The sequence below is a fragment of the Anabrus simplex genome, chromosome 1, assembly GCF_040414725.1.
Source record: "Anabrus simplex isolate iqAnaSimp1 chromosome 1, ASM4041472v1, whole genome shotgun sequence".
Classification (NCBI taxonomy): Eukaryota; Metazoa; Arthropoda; class Insecta; order Orthoptera; family Tettigoniidae; genus Anabrus; species Anabrus simplex.
Window position 1 is genome coordinate 786,622,863 of NC_090265.1, and position 21,624 is coordinate 786,644,486.

The window sequence follows — 21,624 nt, forward strand, 5'->3', positions numbered from 1 at the left end:
TGGGACTTCAGTGGAAGCTACACTTTGCTCTGGCCTGTGCCAAGAGACGGATACAAAAATACTGCATCCATCAAGAAATGGCAACAGGCTGTACAATCATATATCATCTATATATATATATATAAAATAAGAGTTTTGTCTGTACATTGCTCAGAATTTAAAGAGGTTGGTATTTCCGTATCAATCATGTCCACAGTAACAAGGAAATGCACTTTTTTAATTTTCCGTAATGTCCGCATGTATGTATGTATGTATGTATGTATGTATGTATGTATGTATGTATGTATGTATGTATGTATGTATGTACACGCATCATGAGAGAACGGCTGAAGAGAATTTAATGAAAATCGGTATACAAAGTCGGGGAATAAGTCGCTACAATTTATATCATAAATAATTTTATTCACGCTTAGTGAAATGGTAGTTTCGGGGAAGGACTAAAATTTAATTCTGAGATTTTTGTTATTAACGGTCGTATCTTAATGAAAATCTAGCGTTCGTATATTGCCATCCTAGTAGTTCAGCATATGCAAATAAGCATCTTTTTGAAGAGCTATTGGTGGATATTAGTATGATAAGAGAGTAGTTTGCAGGAGAAGAGGATATGTTGTTATTCGGAGATTGGAACGCGAGAATAGGGGAACAGAGCCCAGTATATAGTACGGAGGATGGAAGTTGTATGTTGAAAAGTAGAAGTAGTGAGAATAAAATTATAAACAGTTATGGGGAGAAGCTCCTAGAGATGTGCGCTGCGGGAAATTTGTATATTCTGAATGGATGGATGAAGGGTGACAGTACGGGGAAATTGACCTATGTTACCGAGAAGGGAGGTAGTGTGATAGATATGGTTTTAAGCTCGGAAGGAGTGCTGGAGGATATGTAAGGATGGAAGTAGGAGACTGTATTGAATCACACCCTTTCCCTGTGTGGGTTATGTTGAAAAGGGGGTATGAGAAGCATATAAGGAAGGAAGCTGAGACGAAGGATATACTAGGGAGTAGATATAACAAGTATAAATGGTCAGAGAAAGTGGGACGGGATTGGGATAGGGTAGCAAAAGATGAATTACAATTTCTGAAATATGGTTGGGAAGGTGCGTTAGAGGAGAATAATATTGATAAAGCCTTGGAATTGCTGCTACATCCAATAAAGATGATAGCACAGAAGGTAGAATGTAGGAGAAAAAGGAAGGAGGGTGAAGAATGGTTTAATAAATAGTGTGAAGGATTGCGGAGGAGGGTGCTGGGTGCGTTAGGAGAGTATAGAAAGAAAGGTGGGAGTGCAGAACAGGAGGTTTTCTGTAAGTTGAGGTAGGAGTATAGAAAAATGTGTGAGGTAAAAAAGGCGTGGTTAGAGGAACAAACTGAAACCATAAATAAAAATTGTAAGACTAACAGCATTGAAAAAGTTTGGGAAGGGATTAATAGAATAATTAAGGGTGGAAGGAGTACAGAGAGAACGAGCATTGAGGAGGTTCAGTGGGTGAGGTATTTTGGTGAATTACTCGGGGGAAAGGGGGAAGAACGGTGGAGAGAGGCGGGGAAAGAAGTAATTTGCAGGAATAGGAGAGTGGCAAATTATGAATTGGACAAGGAAATTACAAGGGAAGAAACCTTGAGAGTGATGAGAAGAATCAGGGGCAAGTCGGCGGGGGGATGTAATGGGATCAATAACAAGTTTTGGAAATAAATTAGCAAAAACGTGACAATGATAGAGGGCATAGTTAAACTATTCATTGATGGGGGGAAGTACCCGAAGGAATGGGAAATAGGAATCTTATGTCAAATATATAAGGGAAAGGGTAGTAAGAACAGTTTTAACAATTATAGAGGAATATCTCTGTTAGACTCCTGAAGTAAAATTTACACGGGGGTGTTGGCGAACTGGTTAAGTGAATGGGCCGAAAGAAATGAAATATAGACAGAGTACCAAGGGGGATTTAGAAAAAAGAAAAGGACAGTGGATAATATAATTATAGTAGTCTTCGAGAAGTATAGGAGCCTGTCTAGAAGTAAGGTGTATGTGGCGCGTTTCATAAGGTGAATAGAGAAGCTCTATTGGAGAAACTGTGTAGGTTGGGGGTTTCGGAAAAGATGAGGGCAGTGGACGGAATATATAGGGTGGTCAGGATTTGTGTAAAACTGGGAGACGATAGATTGAGCAGACCCTTAGAGTCTAAGGTGGGTTTAAAGCAAGGGTGCAAATTATCGCCAAAATTGTTTATTTTATTTATTAACTATATCTTGGATGCGCATGGGGCTAGCAACTGGGCCGTGCCGGTAATCAATGGGTTGGAGGTACCGGGATTGATTTTTGCTGATGTGATATTGATGACTCTAACTTCGGGGGGGGATGCAGAAAGCTTTAAATGCAGTGTCGGTTTTCACGAAGAAATGGGACTTTGGAACTAATGGGGATAAATCTAAAATACTAGTAGCCCAGGTAAACAAAGGAAGAGGGAAGGCCGTGAAATGGGTCTTGCAGGGAGAAAGGTTGGAACAACTATGGAAGTTGGAATATTTAGGAGTCATTATTAACAGTAAAGGAACTTGGAATGATCAGATTAATAAGGCGAAAAGCAGAGGTTTGGCAGCCCTAGCCTCAGTCAAAAACTTGCTAGCTAAATATCCGGGTATCAGTTATAAAACCTTGAGGTTGGTGTTAAGATCGGTGATTTTCGGTAGGGTATTGTATGGCGCGGAAGTATAGGGGTTGGATGAGAAAAGAGGTGAATTAAGACGAAGTTATTTCGGTAAGATGGTGATGGGGCTGCCGCTGTGCACAGCTAATGCAGGGGCGGAATTATTGTGTGGGGAGGATTTGGAATCTGAGTGTGTGAAAATAATAGTTAGATATTGGATGAATTTGAAAAGACAGGAAGGGGGAGGGTATTACAGGCCACGTATGAACAACAAAGGAAGAGCATGTATAAGGGAGGCTGGCTAGAAAAATTAAGGGATATTTGGAGATGATAGGTTTGGGGTACATGTGGGAAGAGAGTGGACGAAGACAGAAGCTAGAGGGATGAAGGTGCTGTCAAGGAGGATTAAAGATATGTATCGGCAGAAATTATTGGCTGAAAGTAGAGTAAGAAGTTCTCTTAGTGTTTTTAATAAAGTAGAAAAAGTAACGGGGATAAATATTAGATACGTTGAGAGGTTAAACAGGAGAGGGTTGATATGGTGGGTAATGGGAATTCATAAAAATAAGGGATGGTTAAAAGGTAGAGATAAGTCGGTATGTATACTTCATGGGGCAGAGAACAACGATTTTCACTTATTAGGTAATTGTGCAGAAACAAGTAAGATCAGAAATAGTCTATTGAGTGCCAAACATCGGAAAATGTTAGGAATAGGGGACGAGCATAGTATTATAAGGTGGATTATTAAGGAATGGGAAGACGGAGGAGAATTGAACAGGTATTTATGTGCGGTTAAAAATGCATGTGTGAGAAAAATGGAAGAAGGAGATCCATAGGGCGATGGTGGTGAGTATAGCTTAGAGGGAATAAGGGGGTATGTGTTTGGAATGGGGTCAGGTGTTTGTAATGTTTATGGGGGTCTTGTTTAACAGTATTCAGTGGTTTGAGTTTGTGTTAGGTAATATAATAATAATAATAATAATAATAATAATAATAATAATAATAATAATAATAATAATAATAATAATAATTTCATGTGGCTATTTCTAGCCGAGTGCAGCCTTTGTAAGGCAGACTCTCCGATTAGGGTGGGCGGCATCTGCCATTTGTAGGTAACTGCGTGTTATTGTGGTGGAGGATAGTGTTATGTGTGGTGTGTGAGTTGCAGGGATGTTGGAGACAGCACGAACACCCAGCCCCAGGCCATTGGAATTAACCAATTAAGGTTAAAATCCCCGACCCGGCCGGGAATCGAACCCGGGACCCTCTGAACCGAAGGCCAGTACGCTGACCATTCAGCCAACGAGTCGGGCTGTTAGGTAATTTCAGCAGTAAATGAAGTGCTGGTAATGTGTACACAGTGAAGAATGTAGAATTCGAGCCTAGAGGTGAAGTAAGACCGAGTGACAGCGATGGGTATTCAGATTGCGAAGTAATTGAGGAAGTAAATGATATGGTACGTGCGAAATGTAAAGGCCTTGCCGATTGCGCGATTGCAAGACAGTGTGCGATTGTTGTCATTTGGTGTACTTTAAATCCGGGTAAGTGGGTTAAGGAACAAGGAATGCGAAGTAAGCAACTGTGTATACAAGGACTGGAGTTGAATCTGTTGTAACGTAATGTCAGCGGTTATTTTGCAGAACTATCTGTTGTGATGATCATGTGGTGAATGCAAGGTCAGGGTAGGGCTAGATTAGTTGTTTTGTAGGTAGATTTTTGTTTATGATGATGATGATGATGATGATGATGATGATGATGATGATGACCATTAGTATTACTATTATTACTTTTTGATAGCATTATTGCTTTGTGAACATGTATTTGGGCTGGAAGCCTGTTATGTTCATTAATAAATACTAATACTATAATCTAGGCTGTGAATAACTGTATTGATGCTGAGTGAAATGGTAGTTTAGGGAAAGGACTACAATTTAATTCTCAAATATTTATGTTAGTTGTGTTCGTATCTTAGTGAAAATCGGTGACAACGCCGGGGAATAAGTCGCTGCAATGTAGGCTATAAATAATTGTATTCACTCTGAGAAAAATGGTAGTTTAGGGGAAGGACTAAAATTAAATTCTCAAATATTTGTTATTAGTTGTCCTAAATAAAAATCGGTATGCGAAGTCTAAGAATAAGTCACTATAATCTAGGCCATAAATAACTGTATTCACGCTGAGTGAATTGGTAGTTTAGGGGAAGGGCTAAAGTTTAATTCTCAAATATTTACATTATTAGTGGTCTTATCGATAAATACTACATAACTAAATTTATATAGTATTAAATTTCCGATCATTTATGTCTTATATATTGTTACCGTACCGGCGATGATCACAGAGATATTAATGAATTTGGATTTTTGTTACTAAGTCCATATCAGTGCCGAGTCACGAGAAAATGGGTAAACGAAATTTTATTAAAATCGGTATGTAAAGTCGAAGAATAAGGTACTACAGTACACGCTATAAATAATTTTATAAGATGCCCTAATATCACAGAGTCGAAAGAAAACTGTGAAGGCCTACAATAGAGAAAGCTCATAAAATTGATCAACGGCAGCGGGGTCTCTTCCCGCATCGCGCTCACTTGTTTCTCTCCCCGGCCGCCTTCTGCGTGACGTCATGTGATATGAGACAGCGCTCGCCCGTCCTGCTGACACGTATTGCCATTACAGTCTAAAATGGTCATAACTTCTAAGCTATTCATGCAAATGATGTCCTGACAAGGTTATTGTAATCCTTATAAAATACTGGAGGAGGTCAAACAATTTATTTTGATGAGGAACTCGAGGATAATATTGAAATATTTATTTCATTTCAAGGAGTTATATTTTTTACCGCGGACTATAGAATAAAATCGCTTCTAGAGGGCAGCCGGTTGGAAATAGGTATGTGCCATCGCAGACTTTTTTGCAGAGGTTTCTATGCTCTACAATTCGTATGCTTACACTTGGGGTCTATCGTTGATGGTTCACGCAGCGTAAGCCAAGAAAGCAAGTGACCGACCGACATTTTTATCTCTTTCTACGTATTTACTGTATATCGGATCACGGATACACAATAATTGTATAGTGGTTCACTACGTGAACAGTGTTCGTGTTGTCAGTATCTGAAGCAGAACCACTGTACTGATTAAAATGCAGTCAACATATTATGGAAACGTCTCTGGCGCTATAAATTGTCGGCACGTAAAAGAACTCCCGTGGGAAAAAGTTACGCCACCTCGAGTCTCAGAAAACCGTAAATGTTGTTAGTGAGACGTAACACAAATAACATTATTATTATTTTGCATATTATAAAGACAATAACGACAACAACCATCATAGCCAGTTAGTTTGATACTGTGATGGCTTAACTTGTTTGTTGAAACACTTTGTAATAAACTCTTGAATATCTCCATTATTACAGCTCGTACGATAAAAAGGTGTCAGATATAAATGACTGAATGAAAATCATATTTGCTATAATTATTGTTATGTGCTAATAGTCGGGCTGAGTAGCAACTCAAATGGTAGAGCGCTGGCCTTCTTAGCCCAACTTGGCAGGTTCGATCCTGTCTCAGTCCGGTGGTGAAGGTGCTCAAATACATAGTTAGTGGGACGTAAAATCCAATAACATTATTATGTGCTAATGACTTATATTTCTGAATATATTTCGAAGCTCGTTAAATAATACAGTATCCGTGATCCGATATACGCTAAATACGAAGAAAGAGACAAAAATGTCGTGCGAGAAGAGACCTGTTACTGGATCTCGGTTATTTCAAAGGAGGACCTTTCACATCCAAGTCATGAGTGGTTAAAAAACATAGCTCAGTTCGAAATTTCATTTGGTGTGTTTGGCGGTAAGACTGTATCCAGATGCTAAAACGTTATGAAAACTCTTATTTCTATTATTAAGTCAAAATTTCTAGTATTCCATGACAAAATAATTTGTCTCTACGTAAGGACCAGGACATTTATTAGGATATGGCATTTTAATGCAAAGAGTAAAGAGCTAGCACTGAGAAAATATGCCAATAAGAAGGCTAAGCTTTGGGCTGGTTCATCAAGTAATTAAGTCTCCTGACACGTACGTTTTAATAATATAATTCCATAAAGATGTCGATATGATGTATATTTTCCTATACCATTTGATATAAATATTTACTTCATCAGGAAATAAATAAATTATTTTGAGTTGCATGGCAATATTTTATTTCTTATCATATTATATGTCATGTATTTGATAGTTGATGTTCTACCTGCTCAGCATGTGACGAAATTTAACGCATTTTCACGTTTTTAAATCTATTGGAAGTGCTGTTACTTATCGAATCGGACTAAACCAGACTATTATTTGACGAAAGATTGAGAAGATGTTTCACAGGCACGAGAACTCATAGGCTTGCTGTACTGCGACTGTGTACCTTACTCGATATCGTTCATATCGCGTGACGTCATAGCGCTCCAGCCAATGGAAGCTTCAACCGCCGGAGTAGCCTACCTTTTATTCTAGTTACCTTGGATCAACGGTATCATTACATTGACCACTGTTTGTTGTGATGTGCTTTGTGTCTTCTGTTGCCACTCATCTCCGATAGATAGGATTACTGCTGCGTACTGAGTATTTTTTAAAAATTATTTTACGTCGCACCGACACAGATAGGTCTTATGGCGACGATGGGATAGGAAAGAGGTAGAGGTGGGAAGGAAGCGTCCTTGGCCTTAATTAAGGTACAGCCCCAGCATTTGCTCGGTGTAAAATGGGAAACTACGGAATACCCTGTTCAGGATTGCCGACAGTGGGGTCGAATCCACTACCTCCCAGATGCATGTTCACAGCTGCGTGCCGGTAACCACACGGCCAACTTGTCTGGTCGTACAGAATTAAACAGCCTGACTGAATATTGGTGGGAAATAGCTGGGGAGTTAGACAACTTTCTTGTTCATCATGCGGTTCCTCTGGTTCATAAATTTTCTGATACTACTGGTACGTAACACACTGGTTCATCATAGTATTCCAGCTATTCAATCCCTCCTCTGAGGCACTGATTGGATTGAGCAGTGTGCATATTTCACGGAATAATGGTAGGGGAGTGTTCACGGCTCTCTGAGGCCTGGTCTTTCCAGCTCTGGAACTTTGGACTGTTAGATCGGCACCGTAAAACTGTTCGTTAAAAGTGAGAAAATGTTCGTTTTTTCATTTGATCGAGTATTTTATATGATAACATTGCTTTTAATCGCTACATTCCTACTGACGCTTTTGTAATGACCTATGTTACCTTTAGTTAGGAAAACTACGAAGTCAGTCTTTCTGAGAATCCCGTAGCGAAGCACGGGTACATCAGCTAGTACTTTTATAAAAATATAATCGTAATTAGACGATCGCTAATTTAAACTACCCTTACCTCAGTTCATTTGATCTCACAAAATAAGATGATAAAGGATGATTTTAGATTTTTATTCTCCGAGTAGAAACAAGTTTGCTTACAGGAAACTGACATACCTTGCAGTGTTTCGGTAGTCGTCCGCTAGAGATGACGCTTATTTGCACACATATTGGATACGCGGCTATTCACATTTAACTGATGGCGGTATTGGCTACGGTGGCGGAATTCCCCCACCTTCCTCTACTGCTATCCCATGACTTCTGGCATCTCAGTGTATAAATAAATGAACTGAAGAGGGCTGGTCGTGAAACTGGAAGTCAGAGAGGGGAGAATTCTTAGGCATATCTTAGGTCCGATAAAGGAAGATGAAGAATTTCGTAGACGGCACAATTCCGAGCTTTACGAACATATAGAGAGGCTCTCTGATTGTGCTAGGAAAAGGAGAGTAGCTTTCTATGGCCATATAGTAAGACTGCTTCCCAAAAGACTGACCAAACGCCTGTTCATCTTCTGGCAGAAACTGAGAAGGACATTGAAGAATTGGGAATACCCTCAGATCTTCAAGACAGACGGTCTATACGACATGCCCTGCAAGATTTCAGGCAAAATCCCGGAAGAAAGGTACCCCTTGGACAGATAAAGGATAGGAGTTAAACCGGCAGAAAATGCGGGAATACTGGGCAAAGATCAAAGCCTAACAATTGAACAAGCGTGGTGCAAAGTAGGCGCATTCGAACTAAGAAGAAGGAAACGGGCGATTGATGGAATCGATAATACAACGAAGGCTGGAATTCTACATAGGCCTACATCTATTCAGAATGCCGAGCGAGTTGGCCGTGCGGTTAGGGGCGCTCGGCTGTGAGCTTGCATTCGGGAGATAGTGGGTTCGAACCCCTCTGTCAACAGCCCTCAAGATGGTTTCCCGTGGCTTCCCGTTTTCACAAAAGGCAAATGCTGGTGCTTTAGGCCTTAGTTAAGGCCACGACCGCTTCCTTCCTACTCCTAGCCCTTTCCTATCCCATCGTCGTATAAGGCAAAAAAATATGAATAAGCGGCGGTTAACAAAATGTTTGTTTTAATACTGGAAAATAGACCTAAATTTGCGAAAGCGTGGTTTCAGGAGGTCAGACAGGACTTCAACAGGGTTGGACTAAAGTAGGGGGACATATCACATTTACCACGGCTACAGATTGCAAATTAACAGCTTCAAGGGCTTTCATGAAGGGGACAGAGGATGGACGGTAAAAAGAAGACAGGGAAAATAATGCAACGATTCTTGACTCGAAAGGCGGCTTTCACTTGCTTGATGTGGTCCCTAATTGCCTGAAGAGGGCGTAAGTTCAATTCCTATGGCCTTTTGTCAGCGCAAACATCTAGGCACGATTGCATTGTCCTTTGTTCCTTTCTCGCTGACGACGTGATAGTGCAATGCACAACGCTGCTAACTTTTAAACTTAACTCGTCGTACATGGTTACGTGCGGCAGAGCAACTTTTGAACTAACGAAATAAGTGGATTGGTTACGTTCGTTTAGTGATAAAATAATTGGACTAAGACCAAGCAAAGGATGTAAGCCCCCATGTTAGGGCCGCGAAGTGGCTGTTAGGCTTCTAGCATTGCATAGGATGATAGCCAGTGATTTAGTTGGACCGGAACGGGCCGGAACGCCGTTCCGGAAAATATTCCCCCGCTTTAGAATGTCGTAACATTTTTACATTCGGTAAGAAAATCTTATAATATATACATAGCGCTGAAACGTCATGGGTGTACTCTAGCGAACTAATATCGAACCTTACGGTTTTATGTTCATAACATAGGTCGCTTTTACACTCCTGGGCGCATGGGCGCCCGCAAGGGGGGGCAAGGGGGGGCGCTTGCCCCTCCCTGGAATTCTAAAAGGTTGATGTTCAATTGTTTAATATCATACCAGATTATTTCATAAACTGAACTTACTGACAGTCATCTAGCATCTGTTATATTCGCAAATTTCTGCAAAAAAATTAATGTTGCTGACGTTATATTGGTAATTATATTCAAGAAAATTGTTAATGTGCCCCCCCTTGGAAAAGATCCTGCGGGCGCCCATGCCTGGGCGGTTTCCTGGTTCTCTAAGGTTGGCTAGACCGCTATTGGATTCGGAGAGCGGGAAGTGAGCACAACTTTCTTCCACTCGTTATGTTTGTGTGAATCCAAGTTTTATTTTATGTTTTGCTCAATGCGTTGCTGTGAAGCAGATATTATGGAATCTCTCTGCCGTTAATGAACATCAGTTGTCCCATAGTACCTTCCAAGTTTTCCAGTGGCTGTGAAAGTGAGTTGTGAGTGTGACCATGAGTTTACTGAAGTTGCTGGGTTCAAAAAAAACGTGCTGGGGATGAAGATGAAGAATCAAAGAATACTCAAACGGTGTGTGATGGCTCAAGTAAAAACGAAACCAAATGGAGTTCGAGAACATTAGTTTCATTAAAGAAATAAAGACGCGAGTATAAAGACAGAGCCTGGGTTAAATGTTGCTGAAACGTGTGATGCAGATTCAAGGGAGAATCCAAATTCAAGGACCCAGCTACCGAAAACAAGATTTTCCAGACTGTTGGAACGAGTCTCAGTACCATTTTCTTGTCAGAGAACAAGTGGTTATTTGCAGAAAATAAATTATAGGCTGCAATATACAGTATGTAAAGAGGAAAGTAAATTAGGATTAGGAGTTTCTGAAGGGACAGGACTTAAGCTAATGAAAGTATGGGTAGAATGCAAGGTTCATCCCAACGGAAATAATATTAATCAACAACAAACAAGCCTTCGAAAAAATTTGAGCACAAAAATTCAGAATCTCACAAAAAAGCTATGTTACAAAAATCAGAATCTAATAAAAGATATTTGAAAGTTGCTCGGACACTATGAGTGTCAACTACCTAGAAACCACCATTCGAGTATTTCGAACAGCATACTCAACTGTGAAAAGAAATAGACCGTTCATAGACTTACAGGCTTATGTTGAACTTCAACAATTAAATGGTTTAGATATGGGGCGAGTTCTTCATACAAATTTTTGTTGTACCGTACTAATATTATTCAACACATTTCACAGGAAATGGGAAATAAAATAGAAAATCCTACAACAGAAAATCAGAGGAGAATCAGTATTATGATGGACGAATCAACAACAGTTACCAGTAGTGTAAAAATCTGTTTTAGTATTATGTTTGAGATGGGCTCTTTCAGATAATTCTGAAGTTGTTTCCTTTTTCTGGGACTTGATAGAACTTGAATCAACTACAGCAGATTTTATTACTCAAGAGATATTGAAGAATATTTCTTCGTATGGGATGAATGAAAACATTCTGGCAGAACATTTAGTTGGTCTAGCCTGTGATGGGGCCTCTGTAATGTTGGGTAGAAAAAATTGAGTGGGAGCACAGTTTTTAATGTTATTTCCAGATACAGTAATCTGGCACTGTTTAAATCATCGCTTGGAATTGGCCGTTTCTGATACAAGAAATGAAGTTACATGTGTTAACCATTTCCATTCTTTCTTTGACAAATTGTATTCTTTATACAGCCTGTCTCCCAAAAATCAAAGGGAACTCAACATTTGTGCTGCTTCACTGGAACAAAGAGTTAAGAAGATTGGGAAAAAATTTACAATAAGATGGGTAGCATCAAGCCAGAGAACTGTAAAAGCTATCTGGGAAAACTATAGTGCACTAGTAAAACATTTTAGTGAGGCCAAAAATGACCACCAGAGAGACTCCAAAGAAAGAGCAATATTCCAAGGTCTAGAAAATATGTTAACATGTGTAGAATTTCTAGAAAATATTGCAATTATGTATGATGCTCTTATTGAGTTAGCTGATTTGTCATTAGAGTCGCAGAAATGAGAGACAAGTCTGACAGAGGCTCAAAATGCAATCAAGCACACTATAAAAGTGTTTGAATCGATGTGTAACTCAGCTTCTGGAGAATACTACAGAACAGTTCTTAAAGCAGCAGAAAACAAAAAGTTTAAAAGCATAGGATTACATGATTTTTGAAAGTTGTAAAAATTGACAAAAAGCAGTTTTTCAGAATTCTTGTGAGCAATTTAAATAGTAGCCTTATGGAAAATGTGTTCACATCATCTCATCTTCGTTCCAGCTCTAGTCAGCAGAGACATGAGAGAATGACAAAAGTTATCAATGATTCAAAGGTACTATTACAAAAATAATTGGCCCTCCACTTTTACTTTGGATATCTGCTATGGTGATGAGAGTGTTGGGAACTTTTGTGATTTTTTTTACATGTCAGACAAGAGGAGGTACATTAAAGCTTTTAGAAAGTACGTCTAGACCAAGGAAATTCCAGTGGAGCTTATGCATTTAATCAAGACTGTACTGACCATTCCCATCTCTTCAGCAGAAGCTGAATGAGTTTTCAGTACCATGAATGAGATCCACACCAAAAGAGAAATCGGCTGCTGGTTGCAAGATCAAGCGGACTTATTTTCATAAGCAGCGTCGGACCTCCTGTGCATATATTTGACCCACAACCATATGTCAAGTCATGGCTACGAAAGGGGAGACGTTCAAGTGATGAAACAACTTGTCGGAAACATGAGGCCGCTGATTTTGACACCCAGTACGAGTCCATTTGGAAATTGCTGAATTAATAAGGTGAGTTCCTGTAAATATTTTGTTCCAATAAATTACTGATGATAGCAAAGCATTCTATATTGGACAGTGATGGAAAACTGAATTAATTTATCATGCCAGCCAGTGACATAACCATTGGTCTGGATTGGTTTGGTCTGGCTAGTGACAGAACCACTGGTCTGGATTGGTTAGGTCCGGCTAGTGACAGAACCATTAGATTGTGGTAGTCAGTGGGGGAGTCAGTGAGGCCTCTAACATTCCGTAGAGTAATATCAGCGCATTCTATGTTGAAAGTGGTGAAAAGCAGAATTAATTTATCATGCCGTCTAGTAACAAAATAATTAGAGTGTCGTCAAGCAAAGGGGAAATTATTGTTGTTCTGTATTGTACTTTGTTTTATTACAGATAGCATTTAGTGATTTTATTATGCGCAGGTTGGTAACAGAATGCATTTGACTTGATTGGTGCGTATGACGTCATATCAGATTGTATCTCAGCCAATAGAAATGCTACTGCATGCTTGAGCAATGGAGAATGGCATGTGATAGGTTATAAAAGTAAATGTACTTCTGTGGGCTGGCAGCAGGTCCCTGGCTGTCACTGTGAACATATCTCTCCTCTACAAGGTATTTCACGTAAGATTTGTACTATTTCAAGTCCATTATATAATGTTATAAAATTTAGGCAGCAGTTACTGAATTTCTACCATCATAATAAAAATTAAACTGAAAGAGAGGAAGATCTTGGGAGGATACTGGGAGCCATAAGAAGGAAGGATGGCACTTGCAGTATCAAACACAACAACGAACTCTATGAACATCAGGAAGATATAGTCACATGTATGAGGAAAAGGTGACTAACCTTATGTGGGCACATGACCAGCCTGAAACTCTGCAGGCTCACCAATAGAATCCTCACACTGACAAGTAGGGGAAAGGCTTCCAAGACCAAGGGTATCACCTCAGTAAAATCAGACCTAGAGGAACAACAGATCCCATTAGAGACCACAGAGAACAGATCTCAGTACTGAGAGGCCATCCTACAGGGAGTCTTCCCACTGTCCCTCACAAGCAAAAATACAGGGACCACTAGATCAAAGTGGATGGGTGGAAGGAAGCAGGCACACAGCCAGAAAATGAAAATCTACTGTGCCAAGAAGAAAACAGAAGACCCTAGCTAAGAGTTAAGACAAGCCCTGTGGCCCCTAGTAGGCCAAAACGAACCAGAAATTATAATCAATAATAATAATAATAATACAGTAATAATAATAATAAAATATGTAGCCTCGGCTACCATGTGTACACATTTTTCATTTGTTGCAATCAAGGCTGCCCGAATGCCAATTTCAACGTTCCCTCTGTTCTGCAGCCCATGGTTAAGTTTAATTTCATTTTGTCAAGTAAACACCAAATAAGTCAGCAGAGAATGTGTGGGCTATTGGGAAGCAAGCAGTACAACGAACTGTCGAGACATGAGATGGAGAGTTGCTCCAGTCCTGGAAGCGGCTAACAATGGACAGGTACCCAGAATGATCTACGAGCACATTTTGCGAGACGTTACACATCAGTCTGCCAAGACCACGACCGAACATCAACATTTTCACACCATTTGTTACAGGAACTGGCTGTGCAAGAATGTTATTACATACCTCAATCATTACTAGCTACTGTGTTGTGATGAAGGTACATTGCCAAGTAGTGCATCTCATATTGCTCCTCCTGCTATGGAGTTCAGCCAGTTGGTTCACTTGTCAATCCATACACAAATTGAACCGGTAGACTCTATAGTACCGGGCGAGTTGGCCGTGCACGTAGAGGCGCGCGGCTGTGAGCTTGCATCCGGGAGATAGTAGGTTCGAATCCCACTATCGGCAGCCCTGAAGATGGTTTTCCGTGGTTTCCCATTTTCACACCAGGCAAATGCTGGGGCTGTACCTTAATTAAGGCCACGGCCGCTTCCTTCCAACTCCTAGGCCTTTCCTATCCCATCGTCGCCATAAGACCTATCTGTGTCGGTGCGACGTAAAGCCCCTAGCAAAAAAAAAAAAAAAAGACTCTATAGTCTTTAAATGTATCGCAAAAGTTCTTTAGTCAAGTAAAATAATTATTTTCATAGTACACACTGAGACTTTCCTAACTCGCTAACTAACTTTTGAAACATATAAAACTGCATTTAAATTGAAAAATATGAAAATTAATATTCATTAAATAAAATACACAATTGTTGGACCTTGTACTCACACTTGGTTCTTACCTGCTTACTTACACATACGTTATTTGAAGGGTGCGAGCTACCACTCAGTGCAGCAATAATAGAATGAGAATCTTGACTATCTCTAGGGTGTGGGGTAATAAGCTTACTTTTGACAACATACCATATAAATTCTGGGAAACGGAGATTGGCGTTTGGTTTCCCCATTAAATTTGAGGTTATCTAATTCTGTTATTGAAATAATATGATGAATTCATTTCTTAGAACAAAATATATTCTTTAAATTGTGTAGAAAGAAATAGTAAGTCTTGTTGTGATAAAACAGATGAGAATGTGAAATTATGACATTGCAACTGAAAGAAACTAGGCATAATTTGAATTCTTCTTGACCGGACATTTAACAATTATACACAAAATTTATCCCTCACTGGTTCACTTGACTGTACCTTCAACACTTTGAGTGTAATTACGATGTATTCCTTAGATCTGGTGTTTACTGTAGATGTCATGCCTAATTTGGTGAGGTATCCATGTGACTGTTTCTTCTCCATATCATATGACTTCTTGGTAAGTCTGTATGGTATGACTTCATTGCAAGTGTATCCTTCTATGACTCCATGGTAAGCCTTTGCGTCCGTATCTTCAACTAGTGACCGACCAACTTCGGCCTCATTCTCTCAATGACTAATGGCTCCATCTCGTTCACTCTCCGACCAGCTGTGGCCTCTGCTTCCAATTGAATAATGACTGATGCTACAATATGCAGCCACCTTTTATAGACGTTGGTTGACGCACCTACGTAATCTCCAGAAATAACTATGATCTACTCGCACCTCGCGACAAATATTACACCCTATGGCAAAATCACCCGGCGGCACCCTAGGTAACTCCCACGAAGTGAGCTCAGCGCTAAATGCACACAATGACGTAGCAATGACTTAGCAGTAACGCCAGCAGTATTGCACAATGCAGCAATGTCACATCTAACATCTGATATATAGCAATTCTTACTGTACATGTATTTAGTGTTAAGCTACACACGTATATATGCATACGTTCAACTACAATCACGCAAGCGACAAGCATTGAAGAATTGAATTGAATATTAATTATAATACAATAATAGTAATCTCACATATAAAATAATAATAGTATGGGAATAATAATAATAATAATAATAATAATAATAATAATAATAATAATAATAATAATACAGATATCATCTTGTAACGGGATTTGAACCGTTACAACACAAAAAAAAAGTTATGAATCACTCAGCAAGCAAAATTTCTAAAGCATTCTGTGCAGTGTTAAAGTGGTACTTCAAAAGTAATGCATCTTCCAGTTTATTGACAAGCTAACCCAAAAAAATCACTTTGACTGTAAGCTGGAGAACAAAGGGGAAGCAGACCAGTACCTATCACTCTGTCTGCAAACACTTCCGAGATTGCAAGAAGGGAATTTTCTGCTGTATAAGCTTCTTGTTGAAGCCACCCACATGATTTTTCTTCTTCCATTAACTGATGGAAGAACGGCATCAAAATGTCATGTTGGTACCTCTCTGCATTTACCGCTGTCCCAAGAAAAATAGGCCCAATTATTAGTCTTGCACTAACAGCACACCAAACACCAATCTTCCCTATCATAATGAGGGACTTCATGAACACCATGAGGATTTTCTGCACACCAGTAGCAAGAGTTATGACTGTTCACATGACCATTAAGATGAAACCAGAACTTTTACATACAAAATACAGTGTTGCAATGATAAGTGTCTCGCCATGTTAACAGCTGAGATTCAGACTGGCGACAAATGCTTACCAGGTCAAACATGTGCAGGCTGCTTGCAAGGTCAAGAACTATGCGCGCACCTCCCGTACTGCAGTTTATGGATCAGAGAGTAAAAACGCCACTTCAACAGTCTTTGTTTATATGAGAGACCCTGTACACACTTTCTTTGATGTGTGTATACAGACAAAATGTAACTTTCATTAAAGTTCTAGAGATGTCACCTTGAATTGAATATAGATTGCTATTGTTCACTGATGATCATGTTGTTGTTGTTTTTGTTCTTATACAGGTATCTATCGTGGTGAATGTGACGGAACCCAGTACCAACATCACTCTTCATGTAAATGACGTCAGGGTTCATGAGGACACAGTACGAGTGGAGCTCCTATCACCCGGTGGCTCTGAGCTGGGCTCTGAGCTGGTCCCTGTGGTCCGTCAGAGCAATGACACGGTCCGGCAATTCTACATCCTTCACCTGGCCATCACGTTGGTACCCGGTCGGCAGTACCGAATTAACATGAACTACACAGGCAGCCTTAATGATGTACTTCAGGGTTTCTATCGCAGTTCCTACACACAGAACAACCAAACGAGGTAAGTTTTTCTCTACATATCTAAGAACCATTCTGAGCTAGAGATGGTTTCTCGATACATTTGATACCTTGATATGCAAGAGGTATCGACATTGAACAATTGAGTGGGTGCTCGCAAAAATGGGCTAACCATCATTTTAACAGAAATTGAGTTATGTTATGCCATCTATGGAAGAAGGTGTGAACTATCTTCTATGAAATGGGCTACCATAAGAGAGGCTTATTTGACTAAGGAGAGGAGTTTGAAGTTTATGCTATTTTGAAATCATGAATAATTAATTGCAGAAATGGGCTCTAAGAGAAAGATTTTGCTTTTTCTTCTGGGTTATTGGTCATATCTAGTGCAGTGCAGGAAGTTTGACATAATAGAGCAGAAGTATTTTTCTGGCCATACCTACCTCCCTGGTTACTGGGACTTTGGTGTGATAGAAAGAAAGAATTGTGCTGTTTCTTACATTTTTCTGCCTGATGACTGGGTGGACTTGGTAAAAAGGGTGAGAGTTAAGAAGAGAGTTAAAAAGCCATTTCATGTAACAAAAGTGACGAGTCACTAAAAAGAATGGTATCCGAAAGTAAACAAAAAGTTTTACTAAGTATCTATGGTAATGATTAAAAGAACGATGAACCTTTTAAGGATTATTCCTCAACTTTACATACCGATTTTCATTAAATTCCGTTTACCCACTTTCTCGTACTCAGTGCTGATATCGTCTTGACAACAAAAATCCATGTTAATGAATATCTCTGTTATCATAGCTGATATGCTAAAAATGTATACGACATCAATTTTACTACTACATAACTTTAGTTACGTAGTATCAACCGGTAGGACCACTAATAACATAAATATTTGAGAATTAAATTTTAGACCTTCCCCTAAACTACCATTTCACTCAACATGAACGGCCTATATTGTAGCGACTTATTTCCCAACTTTACATACTGATTTCCATTAAATTCTCTTCAGCCGTTTTCTCGTGATGCGTGTACATGCAAAATTAAAAAGTGCATTTCCTTGCTACTGTGGACTCAACCAATACAGAAATACCATTATTTTTAAATTTTGAGGAATGTACAGACAAAACTCTTGTTTCATATATATAGATATTTCACCATAGAATTCCATTAAATAATGTTTAAAATACTACATATTACATATTAGCAGTTCATATCATTCAACATTTGACCACTTAGAAATATTCAGCCTTCATGGTTTTGACAAGGCCATTAAGCTGGTTCTCTGCCATTGTACTTGTAGGTTTTTACCTTACGTAGGGTCGAGAACTTCTCTCTGTAGAGGCTGTTATGATGGGCAGGGTGGCAAATATTTGTAACATTATATTCAACTTTCCTATTACGGTGCCAATGTAAGACAATGCAGCTGTTTCCAAACCAATGATAAATTCACTTCTTCTCAAAGCCACGCCTAAGGCAACAGGTTTACTTAACACCCCACTTTCTGGATCTTACTTTATTTGTTCAAGAAGCCTTACATGTAATATTAATTTCTGAAGTATAATGAAGCTATAATGTCTTTCTACCCAATGAGTAGGTCAAAATGCTTTTTTAATTGGCCTTTTTTGACTCACTGATATCAGGTTTACTAATAATATTTTTTGAAGGCCAGACATACTTTTCGCAGAAACAGAGACAAAAACATTGTCAATAATGAGATAAACCCTGAACCTGAAAATTTTGAAATTTTAATCAAACGTTTGGCTTTTAGAAGAGAGGGGGCTAAAGCCACCCTTAGCCCTTCTCTAGGGACCGCCAAAGTAATAAAAGAATGACATTTTTTTTCTATCAAAAGCAGTTTACCTTAAATTTCAAGAAAATTGATGCATACCTTATTCTGCCTTCATTTGAATGAGCGCGTAAACTGACATGCATTCTGGCGGCGCTTCTCCGAGTGTGAGCCAGATCTCACGGGCACCGCTTCCAAACATTAGACATTTTACAAACAGTTGTTTGGCTTTGGTTTGTATTATTTTTTAAAGGATGAGGGATTGCCAGTGGCTGCATGACACAATGCTTCAATTTCATCCACCAGAGTGAAGCATGTAACAACCACAAGTCAAAACAGCTTTATATTTCAACTGCTAGAGTATAGCATATGGGAAGTACAATGTAGACAACACCCAGTGTTCCCAATACAGCGATTTTTTCACTATCTGATGACTATTATATTTGATGATAAGATATTCATTTTCTTTTGTTGAAATGAAATGAAATGGTGTATGGCTTTTAGTGCCAGGAGTATCCGAGGACATGTTCGGCTCACCAGATGCAACTCTTTTAATTTGACTCCCGTAGGCGACCTGCGCGTCGTGATGAGGATGAAATGATGATGGACGACACATACACCCAGCCCCCATGTCAGCGAATTTAACCAATTATGGTTAAATATTCCCGACCCTGCCGGGAATCAAAAATAGACACACAGCAACTTCATGTGTGGTCGAGCACAGTGCTCCATTAGGTCTGCTTTTAAACACATTAGAAAGATCGAAGTACGTGTCATAAGCTAATATGTCATTCAACACGTTAACTTGACATGAGTTGGCACATCGTTGGAGCAAGTCTAACACTTCAAGTATCTCGGCTGCATACTTGATCACAGCTGCAACAATGCTGTTCAAATTAGGTCCCGGATTGAATAGGCAACGACAGCATTCAAGAGGTTTAGCAAATTCTTCTGTAACAGGGAGTTTAATATTAATCTCTCTCTCTATTTACTTTGGTGTTCTGTATTCTCTGTCTTACATTCTGACCCTTATAGACAATACCACCAAAAAACTTTGATCCTTTAACATGTTGTGCTACCAATGCCTGCTCAGAGTATCATGGATTAATGCTGTAACAGACAAACTGACAAAAATTAAATTGAACCTGACCTATGCTATTTTTTGACCTGTCCAAGTATCAGGTTATTGTTAAAAAACGACATGAAGACTATTTTATTGTATAGATAGATAGATAGATAGATAGATAATGGCAAGATCTGAAAGCATAGAGTACAGAAACTAAAAACATGGTATGTTGGTATTATTAAGAAAATTTGGTACAGACTTATCTCTAGTTCAGTAACAAAACTGAAAAATCACTGGTAAATTATTAAAATATAGATTGAACAGCTTGTTACTAGTATTGATAAGGTGAATATAGATCGTTACCAGTGATTTTTCTATCTTGTTATTAGATATAAGACAATACAGAAAAAACCCATTATGATTAAAAATAATATTATCTCTATTTGCTCGACGTTCTGCATTTCAAAGAACAGTCCCATATATAGGAGTAATGTTCTCTCTCCATTGCATGTTGTTTTAGGAATGGCAATAGTACCATAATACAGTATAACCTCATTAACATGAAGTCGCTTACATAAGAACGAACACTTGGTTAACATGAACAACATTTTGGTCCCCGAAGGAAATGTATTATTTCTTATGGAAGGTCTCCTCATTTAACATGAATTTCATTTACCACAAACTAAGAACCCTTTCTTAGCTCCTTGCATCATTATATCTCACTTAACTATTAACCTGAACCACTGATGCTATTTATTGTGGGTTTTTTTTCAGCAAAAATGTGCATAGTTGAAAGTAAACCATTCCCAAACCATAGTTTATTTGGATGTTGAGCTATGTGCAAGCAGATTAACATTGATATTTCTTGGTGCAATATTACTTCATCAGTCATGAAAGTCACAGAGTCAACAATCTCCTTACAAACTCATTTCAATAATATGCATGTTAAATATAAGGAAAGAACACTATAGAAGATCAACAGTTGTTATTCTTTGAGGCAGAGGTAGTGATCAGGAGGACGCTGTAATTCTACCTAGCTGCCAAGAAATTTTAACCACCTCTGATATTTTGGAGTGTTTTACTGCAACATCCAAACTTGCTGCTGATTTTACTGAAGCTATGAATACAGTTAACTGTGAGGGGCATTCCTGCACAGTGTTATTGACAAAGGTCATTGATGGCTGGCAGTTTAACTTGAAATGTGATACAAATTAACTGTATCGAGCTAGATTGGTCCAAAGCCTTCAACCAGGTGTCATATCAGTCCCTTCTGTTGAAACTATAGTACCTCAGCATAAGAGGAAATTTTTTGACATGGAAGAGATCCTTCCTGGAGGTTCAGACCCTGAAGGTGGTGTACAGAGGCGCTCAGTCACCAGCTGTTCCAGTAACATCTGGAGTAATACAAGGTTCTGTGACTGGGCCTCTCCTCTTCACTGTCTGTGTTCTTGATCTTTGAAGTTGGGTTTCATCTTCAATGCCCCGATATCCCAACGACACTGTACTGCACATGTGTATAAGAAATAAGGAATCGCCCTTGGTCTACAATCTGATATAGAGAATCAGTCGATGTGGTGCAG

General features: G+C 39.1%; 1 protein-coding gene across 2 annotated transcripts in view; it reads left to right on the forward strand.

Moving 5' to 3' along the window:
* Positions 1-21,624, forward strand: part of LOC136857522 (aminopeptidase N) — a 518,903-nt gene that overhangs the window by 404,585 nt on the left and 92,694 nt on the right. For both annotated transcript variants that reach the window (XM_067136248.2, XM_068225222.1), the window contains exon 4: positions 16,931-17,235. In XM_067136248.2, the coding sequence (XP_066992349.2) occupies positions 16,931-17,235 (305 nt within the window). The remainder of the gene's footprint in view (positions 1-16,930; positions 17,236-21,624) is intronic.